Source organism: Hippoglossus hippoglossus, chromosome 7 (assembly GCF_009819705.1).
Source record: "Hippoglossus hippoglossus isolate fHipHip1 chromosome 7, fHipHip1.pri, whole genome shotgun sequence".
In the NCBI taxonomy this organism is placed as follows: Eukaryota; Metazoa; Chordata; class Actinopteri; order Pleuronectiformes; family Pleuronectidae; genus Hippoglossus; species Hippoglossus hippoglossus.
The window spans coordinates 14,628,279-14,641,511 of NC_047157.1; the positions used below are offsets into that span (position 1 = coordinate 14,628,279).

The 13,233-nt window shown below is 42.3% G+C and overlaps 1 protein-coding gene across 7 annotated transcripts in view; it reads left to right on the plus strand.

The window, feature by feature from the left end:
- Positions 1-235: 235 nt before the first annotated feature.
- Positions 236-13,233, plus strand: part of scn8aa (sodium channel, voltage gated, type VIII, alpha subunit a) — a 43,346-nt gene continuing 30,348 nt past the window's right edge. For 2 of the 7 annotated variants that reach the window (XM_034591083.1, XM_034591087.1), the window contains exons 1-6: positions 567-1,004; positions 4,052-4,385; positions 8,863-8,981; positions 10,906-10,995; positions 11,643-11,771; positions 12,360-12,451. In XM_034591083.1, the coding sequence (XP_034446974.1) occupies positions 4,107-4,385; positions 8,863-8,981; positions 10,906-10,995; positions 11,643-11,771; positions 12,360-12,451 (709 nt within the window). In that variant the 5' untranslated portion in view covers positions 567-1,004; positions 4,052-4,106. Of the gene's footprint in view, positions 494-565; positions 1,060-4,051; positions 4,386-8,862; positions 8,982-10,905; positions 10,996-11,642; positions 11,772-12,359; positions 12,452-12,657; positions 12,750-13,233 lie in introns of those variants that run through there. The other 5 variants (XM_034591081.1, XM_034591086.1, XM_034591082.1 and 2 more) reach the window with 4 other exon arrangements.

A 13,233-nucleotide genomic window follows, 5' to 3' on the forward strand; every position in this document is an offset into this window, starting at 1 on the left:
GTGCTTCATTAATACAACTGCCATGACTTTAATGAATTACAATAGAATAAAACCTTAATTTGATTGCATGGGATATAATTGTCATATAGGAATATATTTGTATGTGTATTTAAACTCGTATGTTTTCTGGAACATGCCTGTGACTGACGTCCTGCACATTCCTGCACAACAAACTCACCGAAGTCTGAAATAACCGTGAGCATGTTTTCTGCGCACGGTCTCATCCCTGCGCCTCTACACTATATTGACCTCTGTACATTTTAGCGGAGCGCACTCTGGGGTTTGGAGGCTTCAGGCCCAAATGACCTTTAGGATTTCACCAAACGCACCCGCCGACACTCCCCTCGCATTTTACTGAGAGTCATCAATTATGCAGGGACACTGAAGGGGGGAGATAGCGGCAACAATATGGCGACAACCGCAGTTTCTCCCCAATCTCTCCCACATCTGCAGTCCTGCCACAGCTCTCCGGATTCATTGTAACGCTGGCAAAGTGAGTATCCATCTTTTGTAACCGTTTGACAAAGGGCTGCATGTGATGTTGGGCGAGGGTGGGTTTTCTCCTCGTCGGTATCCGTGCGTAAATGTCGCAGAGCTGCACACTACTCAATTTTTTTTGGGCACCGGGATGGAAGGAGAGGAGGTGTCTTCGTCTGCCGAGCATCCATCCTGCCGGACTGTAGCGCAGGAGGAGGGGGACACCTATTTATCTGTGTTTTGACATCGATGACAAGGATTTTCTATCGGATTAACGGTGTCGTCGAGCAGCCGATGCATTAATTAGAGCTTTAGGGGAGAACATGCCTCGCAGGTTCTAGGCTTCAGGTAGAGCGCGGTCTGACAGCTCCGGCGCAAAAACAGCCCCCCCCCCCCCCCCCAAAAAAACCCCCAACTTGCTCCTTCTCTTGCAGTTTTATCCACACATTTGGTTTCTTTTAAACCTCTGGATGACATGACGCTGCACTCGATTCACCACCAGGCTTCGAGAAAGGGGCTGATGCTATGTGAGTAGCCTGATCCTCCTTCCGTCATGTGTAGCTGTGGAAATCTTTCCTCCAGGTGATTTTTTTTTTTTTTTTTTTGGTGTGGCACCGCCGCGGTGGTCGTGTTTGTCCCGGTGACCGTGTCATGTTGGAGACGTGTGTGTAAGCTGCCGTTTAGCTTCGTACATCGAGGCTATATCGTTGCACGGATGGAGCCCTTATTGATTTGGCAGCCGACATGGCCTCACGGGTGTGGTGCGGATCCTTCAAAACTCACAGGGGAAAAAAAAAACGTGTTTTCTTCCACGTTTCGTGTTGAATAACAATAGAGGGGCGATCACACATGTTTATTATGACACTCGTGACTTTGACTGACACACGGTCGCGTTTATACTCCAGTGTGACATTTTCCAACATACAAACCACCCGCTGCAGCAATGTTGCTTCTACCGATATGTAGCGGGCCACTTCTCTGCGCAGTGTAGCCTCCAGCTTCTCTCTCTATCTCTCTCTGTGTCTGTGTGTGTGTGTGTGTGTGTGGCTGAGCAGGACTTTTCTATCCAATGATATATATATTCGCGAAGCACATAATGGCGTCCACGGGGCCCTCCCTTCTTTAATTAACAGCGTTTGGTAAACAAGTCTCCATTTCTCTGAGGGGGGAAAAAAGACCGAGAAGGTGCCAGTAGGTCCTGGAGGCTTCTTCTCTGTAGGAAAAAAAAAAAAGACTGCATTGTCAAACCTGGATGTAGAAATTAATGTGTGGCCCCATATGATACACAACAGGATGCTTGTTGTCACTAGGTAACATTGGAGAGAGATGAAGGATAAACTGCTTCAGGCCTGAAGGCGTCGAGAGCCGAGCTCCAACACGAAGGGCCTGCTGCTGCTTTATCCACTCACATCGGTCATGATTTTTTTCTCTGTATGAACCCTGCATGTATTCAATCGAGCGTGTCCGAGCGTGTGCATGTGTGCATGACTGTCTATATGTATGTGTGTGTGTGTGTGTGTGTGTGTGTGTGTGTGTGTGTGTGTGTGCGTGCGCGCTCCGTGTGGTGCTGAAGCGGACAGCGCCAGCAGAGCACCAGAAGGCTCAGTGACTGTGAGGTTCCGGGGTCCATTTTAAATCAGACGTCTTGGTTCACAGGCTGCATGTTGCACACACAGACACACACACACACACACGCGCACACACACACACGCTCACACACACACAGATAGAGTGGAGTCTTATCCTGTGTGATATCAGCTTCTGCACGTCGAGCATGTTTAATTAGATTGTGTTATGCAAGAGGGGAGCAGGCAAGTGACAGGCCTAGTGATTATGGCTGATTGTGCTGTGAAAGGCTGGATCCACCTTCCTCTCTTCCCCTGGAAAAAAACAAAGGCTCGTGAGCAGCCTGATACAATGGGTGCAATATAATGCAAAGGAAGGGGACGGGTCTTGTGTTGAGAATGTGCCAAAAGATCTGATTATCTGAGTAGATTTATCATCCTTCAAATAGCCAGTGTGTGTCGGTGTCAGGTGGGGCTTCGTTTCCCCTGAACACCCCCTCTCCTCTCCCCCTCAGCTCTGCCTCACATTAGTACATTGACCCTGAAATGTCCTGCAGCTTGAACAGTTGTCATGTAACCATCATACCCCTTTTACATCTGAGTGTGTTGGAGAGCGGCTCCACTGAGTCATGCAGGCATTAAGCGTGCTGTGCTCTCCGTCAGCCTTTCTGCAGCTATTTAAAAAATCATAAGCAGTAAAAAAAAAAACTGAAAAGGCTCTGTTGTCTTCATCATCATGTGACTCAGAACTTGCTTCCAGCACTGGGTAAAAAAAGTTGGACCATAATTAATCAGACCATTAAACGGTTGGTGCCTGAACCCAACACGAAGCATGAGTGGTGAAAAATGTCTCATATACATAATATAAGTTTTTAAGTTTTTCATACGATTCACAATCTTCATAAGAAAGTATAGCATCAAGAATCATGAATACTATAATATAATAATATTTGAATTACACATATGAGATTTGAGAACAAAATAGCATATATAAAATAAAGCCGTTTCATGAACCATAAAATGTATAAAATGAGATATTTCTTTCTAAAATGACCTGAACTCATGTTACAGAAACACGTCTGACATCTGCTGAACTTTAACACCTTAAAATACAGTGATACATCACCCATATCCTTGGATTAAATTGGAAACCAGGAAGTGAGCAAGGTTTAGGTAGCTTGTTAAATATAATGTAGAACATTATACTGTACAGTTTTTGTTGATTCTGCTCATGTTTCTACTTTTTGCTTTTGGGTTCCTCTCTGCCTGTATGAATCTTAAACTTTGACATATCAAGATCTAATCAGCTTAGTTTACTTTAGTTTTAACTGTGTGCACAAAATATACGATGTTGTAAGAGATAATCTTTAATCTTTCTCTCTATATATATATATTTGTCCATTGGCAGCAATTTTGAGACACATATTGTTTCATGTAAACAATTTAACAAGGAGCATGTGAATCCCTGAATGTGGATGGACAGACACACAGACAGAAAAACATGGTTTGTTATGTCATCTGTTAGAAAAACATTTCTTTATTAAACAGCTATAGTGTGTTTTTACATTAACGTATATCAAGGGAAACCAGCAAATTGTAAAATGTACATTTTGTAAATAAATGACGTGGCAGGGATGCAACTTTCAGGCTATGTTGTCCTATGTTGTCTAATTTCTATTTTACGTTTAGTAAAATTGATATATTGCATTTCTATATGAAATAGAGGACTTCATATCTATGTGTAAATGTTTTTTTGTTTTTTTAGCAGAATGTTTCTAGGTGTCTGTGTTCTTTCACTCTCTCTTTTGTCAAATTTCCAAATTTCTTCTTCATGGATAAATATATTTGAGGATTATTGATGAAAAAGTTATATAGCTCATTTAAAGAAACATTGACTAACATGCTTAGCATATCAGATGTGAGCTCCTTTTTATTTAGAGAATGATTTTGGCAGTCCATGCAGATCGGCCTGTTGTTTGACTTTTCTTCTCTGTCTCCACTTCCTGCAGAGCTGTTACTGTGGATGGTACAAACCTAAAGACCAAGTAGCTGCAGGATGAAAACATGGCTTTACCCCTTATTGCACCGCCAGGACCTAATAGCTACAAGAAGTTTACTGTGGAATCTTTGGCAATCATTGAGCAGCGCATCGCTGAGGAGAAAAACAAGAAGCCACCCAAGCAGGACAGCAGCTACCGTGACGACGATGACGAGAACAAGCCAAGGCCCAACACCGACCTGGAGGCTGGGAGGAGCCTGCCCTACATCTACGGGGACATCCCTAAAGGAATGGTGGCTATACCATTGGAGGACCTGGACCCATTCTACCTGAACTCTCAAAAAGTGAGTTTACAGAGACCTGAAACACATACACATGACGAGGTCATCAACAAAAAGGATGTTTCTGAGTGGGGCTGGGTATTAAACCTCAGTGCTGACCTAAATGAAGGAAGTCTACATCCAGAAACAAAGTGATTTCATTGATACGAGTATTAAAATATAAAAAACAATCCCCAGTACAGTATATGATCGGTATTTGTCCCTGTTCCTCAGGCTTCCAAGACCTCAAATTACAAATATACACTGTGGAAAAAAGCACTCATATTTCCTGTAATGTTGCCATTGGCAATTATTATTGCAAAATACCACATCACTACATAAATGCAACTGCTCAGCTGTTGTGTTGTTTTACCTTAAATAAATAAAGTAAACAATGATTGATAGGTACAAAGCACATTATCTAAAGCATTTTTAGCCCCATGTGATTGTAATTTAAATCCGATCCCAACTGGAAAAATCTACATATATTGAATTATGAATGAGCAAGTGTCTCAGGTGATAATTTGACTTAAATAGATCAGCATACATTCTGTGTCATATGAATATTTCACACAGTGGTCAGTACATGAGTAGACTTATGATGTCACGGTGAGTCATACATGATGGCAGGAGGTCACGCAGACAGATTAGAAGCGCTGTGTGTCATGTGATGGTCGACCTCCAGGTGGATTGTGGATTATTTTACTTTGCGATTAGGTTGCAGATCGTAATTCCGTTTTGCTCCTTGAAGACCTTTGGGGAGTGTGAGAGTTGAGCACTTGAGCTGTCGAGTGTGGGACGCTGGCGTATATATCTCGTGTGCTCGCAGGGCTTTGGGGAAAAGGTCAGATGCGGTAACTGTTGAAAGGTTTGTTCCACATGACAGACTTTTCTAATTGTTCCAAAATGAATCTATGGCAGCAGAGAAAGAGTAGACACGCGTCTCTCTGGGGTTTCTGTCATCTCTGACGCCCAGTGTGAGGGCGACTGGGCGACCTTGAGAGTCTCTGAATATCATCGTCATCATATGTACCTGTCGACCACAACTATTTACTTCATCTTACCCTCGTTGGACAAACTTGTCTCTGGATAAAATATTTAGAAATATATACTCACAGTTATTAAAAGAGTGAATTGAAGGATCAGGAAAGTACTTTTTTTTTGCCATTTAAGAGACATCTATGCTCTAGGATGCTCCTGTGTTCTCAACGTGAGAACCTGTTTGTTACTTTAAGAAGATGCAAGAATAGTTTATCATAAATCTTTTTTTTACTTCAGCATTAATCGAGATGTAAAGTGAGGTCCGTTTAATGCTGGTGTGTTTCTAACAGGACTGAGCAGAATCCTCCACCATGGCAACAATTGTTTGTTGTCTATTTTTATCAAAGAATTATGTAACAAAATTGGCATTTTTATTCAAAATGGTTTCCTCCAATCACATTTGCTTTTAAATCTGGCTGCACTTTTGACAACGGTGTTGTATAACTCCACACAGTGCACCTTAAAATATATAAAGAGAAAAACAAGCTCGGAATCAGTTTAGTCATCGTCATTAGCCGGACAGGTTATTTTAGGGAATGTGTGTGTGTGTGATCTACGTTCTCTCTCTGTGTCTCATACATTACACTGGGCATACGGACTGTTATGTAACAAACGGTCCAGCACATCACGAGGAGACACGATTCAAATGATTCAAACATGTCCAGCGTTACGTGGGACTGTTGGTGAATTCACTCACTAACACACAGTTCTGTCTCTTATTCCACACATGTCCATGTGTTACTGCCACCGATGCGTGCGAGTCACGCAGGCTCATGTTTTGCTTCTCGTCTCTGCCTCCTGCCTCCTGCCTTCTTCCAGCAGCCCTGTCGGCTCTCAGCTTCAGGCAAATCTAATTACGGCCCTCGATCTTGTCTCGTTCTAATGCCAAAGGGAGCCGACGCTGCTTTGGATCTGGCAGCTGTGACGTCAGATCAGGTGGTGACCTTGATGGAAGAACGCTGCTCTGTCTGTCTTTGTCACTGAGCGGCTGTTCTGGTTACGTTCTCTTGCTGGGAGGAGGAGGAGGAGGGGGGGGGGTTACAGGTACAGGTACAGGTATAGAAATAAAAGGAAAGCTGTTCATCTTCCTTATCTCAAATCTTCAGTTGGGTCACTTTTATGAATGTGTCATAACTGAGAGAGAGGTGCTGGCAGCCAGGCTGAATGCGTGTTGACGCGGCGTCAGGCCCTCCCTGCGTCGCTGGTGGCCTCAGCAGGTGCCAAGCTGAGCAAGGCCAGGTCAGCCTTGGCGAGGCCGATGGACCCGATCATTTTTGAGGCGAGGGGAAAGAGGGAACGACAGAGGAAGGGAGGGTCGGGGAGATGAAGTGAGGACAGGGATGAAAAAGTGACATGTGCCAGGATGCATGAGCACACTTGCTCTCCCTTCTGCTGCAGTCAGGTTCACTGAAATGTGTTTTGCCGGGGAAGACGGGCGGGTGCGTAAGAGGAGCCTCCTTAATTAGAAGGCCTAATATCTTTTTTTGAAAATTTGAAATATAATCTGAGAAGATTTCCTCCACCACACATGTGCATGTGTATGATGAGGAGAGGTGACATCTGCTCATTTGTCACGTGAATTACAGAAAATGATTTGCAGATTGAGATTGTTTGTGACAGAGCATGTTGTATGTTACGTTTAGTCTTAAAGAACACGTCGGCTTGTCTGCAAATCACATGTAGTGGAAATCATATATTCTCCAATGAAAATATAGACGAATGCAAACATAATTTTACTGTTCGCACCTAGCATGGCAGCTTAACCCTACGCCATTGCTGCATTTATATGTGTGTGTGTGGATGTGTGTGTGTGTGTGTGTGTGTGTGTGTGTGTGTGTGTGTGTGTGTGTGTGTGTGTGTGTGTGTCAATGAAAGGCGCCATTAAACCGAGTCCATTTGCCATTTACCACAAGGGTTGAAAGAAGGGGCTCTTTGAATGGCTGCTGTGGCCCTCATGGATGCAGATGCTGCCTGATGGCTGGAGCCTCTGTGTCGAAGCCGCTCTCTCTCCCTGTCTCCCGCCCATCCCCCCCCCCCTCCCCTCATCTTCTCCGTCTTCTGCCCAGCTCCCTCGCTCGGGCTCCCACTGTCCTGCTTCTCCTCAGCCTGCTGCTGATACAGTTGCTGCCTGCCCGCCTCGCTCGCTCTCCGTCTCCCCCCAGTTTTTTTTTTCTGCCTTCCCTCTCTTCCCTGCTCCTCGCTCAGCTCTGGATTATGAAATTTTCAGTAGCTTTGCAGCACTTTAGTCATGCGTTACAAAAAAAGACTCCCTACATATAGAGCAGTTGTGTGTGTGCATGTGTGTGTGGATGACAACATTGGTTTGCTCATTTTTCAGCTTTGTGCACGCTGGTATGTGTGTGTGCACATTAGTTCATGGGTAATGGTCATTCACATGCACACGATATACAGTATGTGTTGTATTTAATGGAAATATCATGCTACCAGCAACTGGGACATTTCCAAGTGTGTCATTGTAGCTGACAACAGTGCTGACTGGGAATGTTTACAATCTATATGAGAGTATTAACACTGGAGGGGGAGGCTGCTGCTCTGAGCCATAATATAAACTGGAGAGTAACATTCTCTAAAGATGTTTCACTGGGTTGATCTGAGCTGACTGTAGATTTTAGTCAAATTAATATCAGAGGGTCATGTGACAGATCTGTGCCTCGTCGTCCTGCAGGCAGAAATATTGTTTGTTTCAGGTTCATGTTCGTCCATGAGATGTTTATGTTTCTAGTCAACAACATCCCACACGTGCACCTTGGAAATGCACAGAATACATGTCAGAGTCATGTGACACCACCATGAGGTCTCTTACTGTACACCTCCTCTCCAGCTCTTCCTCCTCGTTCCTCCTCCTCCCTCCTGACTCCGCTGTCTCCAGCCTTCACCACTGAACTGGCAACTCTGCAGGGCTTAATGTAGTGAGGGAGGCCTTGTTAAAAGCACCAGCGCCCATATCACTTGTGCAAATGCACATAGTCTCATTAAAGTTTCAAGCAAATCGCCATGTTTTATTTAAGCAATTATGAGGTTATCCACAGAAAGAGGCTTGCCAGCTCCTCTTGGTCTGTGCTCGTTTCCCTCTCTTCAAACCACGGAAGCCATGATGGGCAGGATAGCACTGAGTGACTGGGACAACCCGCCGACGTTAGAAACATCCTGGCAGCCATTTTCACTCTATTTCAAAACGCATTTCAGCTCATTGTACGTGACACAAAAATGCACAGCGTACCACTTTATAAGCAAATGCCCACTTTATCTTTTATGAATAACCTCACATGTGTATGAGTTATGTATGCTGTGATATATATGCAGTGAGCATGCATGAAATAGGATGACAAATTCTGTTGTTTTTAGTAAGGGTTTTAAATAACAATCTGTACTGTATGCATATTTGGATCTGATTATCATTTATTAATACTGTCTTTCTCTCCTCTCCTTCTCTTCACAGACATTTATAGTGCTAAATAGAGGGAAGACAATCTTCCGTTTTAGTGCCACACCTGCCTTGTACTTCATAAGTCCTTTAAATCCGGTTAGGCGAGTAGCTATTAAAATTTTGATACATTCATATCCTTTTTGAAAATGGGTCTTAACAGCGGAGACAAGACTTTCCTGTCCATGTGTATTATTCATGATGTTCTGTCTTTCTGCGTGTACCGCTATTGATGTTTCCTGTGACTGTTGCTACAGGAGAGGATACAGACGCCCGCTATGATACAGTCAGATTCAGGGGGCTACCTCACGTGGAAGAGCGTACAGGAAGCCGTGCGGTGGCCATTTTCTCATTTAATGGAAAGGCTCGCCAAAATGATGAGTCATCCTTAGCAGTAATCTAGACCTCCTCAATAAGTCCATTATGGTTTTACTCTGTGGCATCCATCACTGTACCAAGACTCAGCAGCTGATTTCTTTTAACCCCCGAGAGAGAGAGAGAGCAGTAAATAAAACCTCAAGAGGTGGTAGAGCCATTTCCATAAAGTAGGTCAGATCCGTCCAGCGATTTACCACACGGTGAAAATGACATTGAAACCGATCCCTGATTGATAACGGAACGGATCCAGCAGACGTCGGCTGGCTAGAGTTACAGCATCAAAATCAATGCGGCGCAGACAGAGATGTTGTCTCTTTTAATTCATTTACTTCTTCTTCATCGATAAAATCTGGGACCCACATTACGCATTAACAACTTAACCAATGACAGGGCAGTCAGGCATTTATCAGGTGTTCTAGTGTTTATTCTAATAGCAGCTGCTGTAGCCTCGAGCCGAATGCATATGTGATATCGCTCTGCTAGTTGCTACGACCCAGCTAACTGTCAAGTGTGGTGAGCTATTAGCCCCAAATCATATTTAATTGGATAAATGTAGGTATACTTAAGTATAGGATGATTCATCAAAAATACTTTAACAGTTTACAGCGAGAGAAAAGAGATGTTCTCTTGATATGGAAACAGCCTGGATAATATGTTTTTGAAGTTATTTTGTAGATCAAGAGATAAAAATATGCAGGATTACAACCTGGACTAGAATCGTTGTTTTTTTTGTTTTTAATTAGTTGCAGCAAAACACTAAGAGAAGATTTGACTTTGTAAGAATAAATGTGGATTTAACTTTACTTTAACAGTGTGAATTTGAATTCTTAAATTAATCACATATAGTATAATACAATTAATAAAAGTAATACAGTTGAATCAAATCTTCAAAAACATCAAAAATGAATGAATTAACAAAAAAACCCACTCAAAATCTTTCAAAAGATCAAATATTAGCCTGTTCCTACAGGGACAAAACATTAACATCACATCTTTCCAAGTAAAATAAACTATAAAGATATGATAATGTGACACATTTGTCTTGATAAAATTATATTAACAGCACATTTGTATTCACCTTCCACCAGTGTGCAATGTGATTGTTCTCACACACTGCAATACTGGCAGTCACAAAAAGAAAAAAGTGAAACCCTTTGTAATTTCTATTCTGAACAGTTTATATTTCTGTCTCTAGATTTACCTCATTTCTGCCCATCGTTAGCCACAAGCCACAGCTTCAACTAACATCTCGGATTACCCTTAAAGCAAGTTCCCAGGTTCCCCTTGTTTCTTTTTTTAGCGTAAAGCCTCTCTGCACTGAAAGCCTCGCAGCTGTAAACCCTACTGTAGTTTTGGTCATGCCATTGTATTTCCACTAAATATATACCATTTAAATATTTCATGGGGGAAATAATGGCTTTTGTGGTGCAGGGCACACATAACCACCTCCTGTAAAGTGCTATGAGTAGATTGTTACGACATTAACCCTTTCCATGTCGCAGACTGACTGGACCAGAGAAAACCCATAACATGCAAACTGAAGAAACAGTAGAGATGTTGCATAGCTTTGATGATGCTTATTATGTTATTATTATTATTATTATTATTAATATTATTATGTTATGTTATGATGTTTGTGTTCCCCTCTACTATCCACATTTTCCTTAACCTGCTCCTCACTCTTTTCAGCATGATCATAATGTGTACTATTTTGACCAACTGTATATTCATGACCTTTAGTGATCCTCCCGAGTGGTCAAAACAAGTAGAGTAAGTACACTTCTCTTTTTTTAATAAATTCATTCAATGCTAAATTCATCCTAAGAAATAACCCCAGTTTGTGCCTCCCTAACGATTATTGTAACAACCCGGGCAAAAATATTTTTTTTTCTTGAAAGACAGACATTTTTGCCGAAGTTGCAGCCTTATTGGATTTAGCTGGAAATTAGAAACATTCCTGGCTTTTACTTTGTAAAACAAATGGAAAATAATAACACAATATATTTGAATGAAAATATACAAAGTCACTGAGAGCATGTTAGCATGCTGTTTATCGCAACTCACTGCTGTGAGTATTTATATTTTGGTATATTTGGTTCGACTATGGTATGATGTAATATGGCAATGACTCAAATGTACCGTATATGGGATGCACAAACTGGGGTTGAACAACAGAGCTAACTCTACGTGAGAAACCATTGTGCTAATTCATAGCTTTTTCTTTTAAACAATTTGCTTAATTAAAAACTGTTTATTATAGAGTTTTGTCTGTCTCCATGTTTCCAAATGTATCCTCTGACCTACGCTCTACTCTGTCATTTCCTGGGTGTTTCAACAGCTAATGAGGATGCAGAAATTCATGAGTGAGCTTTGATCGAGCCCGGTGAACTGATTCTGTCAACACTTTTGTCTTTCAGGTACACATTCACAGGAATTTATACATTTGAGTCGCTTGTAAAAATCACGGCACGAGGATTCTGTATAGACGGGTTTACATTCCTAAGAGATCCATGGAACTGGCTGGATTTCATGGTCATTTCGATGGCGTAAGTATTTCTCTTCTGATCAAACTTGTCCATGGATAATGAAATGATATCATGTGCACAAATAATGCCATTGTTTTATATAAAGTGGGTGGGTAAAGAAAGTGAGATTTAAGTGCTGCAGATGATTGTCCATCTTTCTGTCTTTCCTTTTCTCTTCCTTTGTGTCTGATAACCCATCTCCTGCGTTTCCTCCATCTGAGACTTCTCTGGTCTTTCTCTTTGGGGATTGAAGGTTTCCGTCTGCGGCCTCCCTGACAAGACTCATCCAATCTCATCTGACTTGTCCTCTTCTCGTTTTCTAACTCTCCTTTTCATTCACCTATCCTCTCTTAATCTGCCGGAGTCTGCAGCATCCAATTTAAGGCCCAGTATTTCCTGCTGTCGACCACATGTCACATAGTTTATACCACAGATTTACCTGCCTCCATTTGAGCAAATACATACCCAGAAACCATCCGCACCTTGTAAAACACGACATCTTAACTGTTCGTAGAGCTGTCACGTAACCCGTCTGTGTGTAACTTTATCTTTTCACCTCATATCTTCATGTAAATAACAAGCTGTTGTAACTGTGGTTTGATCCTGCAGGTATATAACAGAGTTTGTAAACCTAGGCAATGTCTCAGCTCTGCGCACGTTCAGGGTGTTGAGGGCATTGAAAACTATTTCTGTAATTCCAGGTAAGACAGGATGGGGCGGGTACGGTGGGGGCGGGGTCGGTGTTAGGTGTGTGTGTCTTTCTTTCCTTTTACCTTCCACCCTTCTCCTCAGTGGACAGGCTCTGTGAGTGGCGTCGTTTTCCTCCTGGTTCGGTGGTGTTGTGCTCTTGGCGTGTGTGGTTTTTGTCATCGTGTTTGTTCTGTGTGTGATCCTTCCCCTATTTCAGATATATAACAGAGTTTGTGGACCTGGGCAATGTATCTGCGCTGAGAACATTCAGAGTTCTCCGAGCATTGAAAACTATCTCTGTCATTCCAGGTGAGACTCAGTTTAAACACTAAGGCTGATCCTCTCACCCTTTCTTTTCTACTCACTATTATTATGATTACGATTATGATTTAAGCAACAACTGAAGAATTGGAGACAACCATTTTTTGATTTATTTTTCCTCCAAAATTATCAAAAATGGTACTAATACATTTTTGATAGGCTTTGCAGTCTCCTCTAGGGCCATCCAAAGTGTCTGCACTCTCTTCTGCCCCACTAGCACTCTCATTACAAGGCTCCTTTCCAAGGCAGCTGTGTTTCTCTGTACAAATAGCTTTAACCCATTCCTGTCACCAGCTTCCACATTGACAAAATCACCTTTTTCGTATTAAATAAAATTGTCGACAGAATCAGGTGTTACACATACGCGTCAGCTAAGAATAGATTAATGCTTCTCAAATTTGCCCTGCAATCCCTCTAGTTGTTCAATTACAAAAACGAATGTGCAAGTGAAATTAAAGGATCAATAATTTTG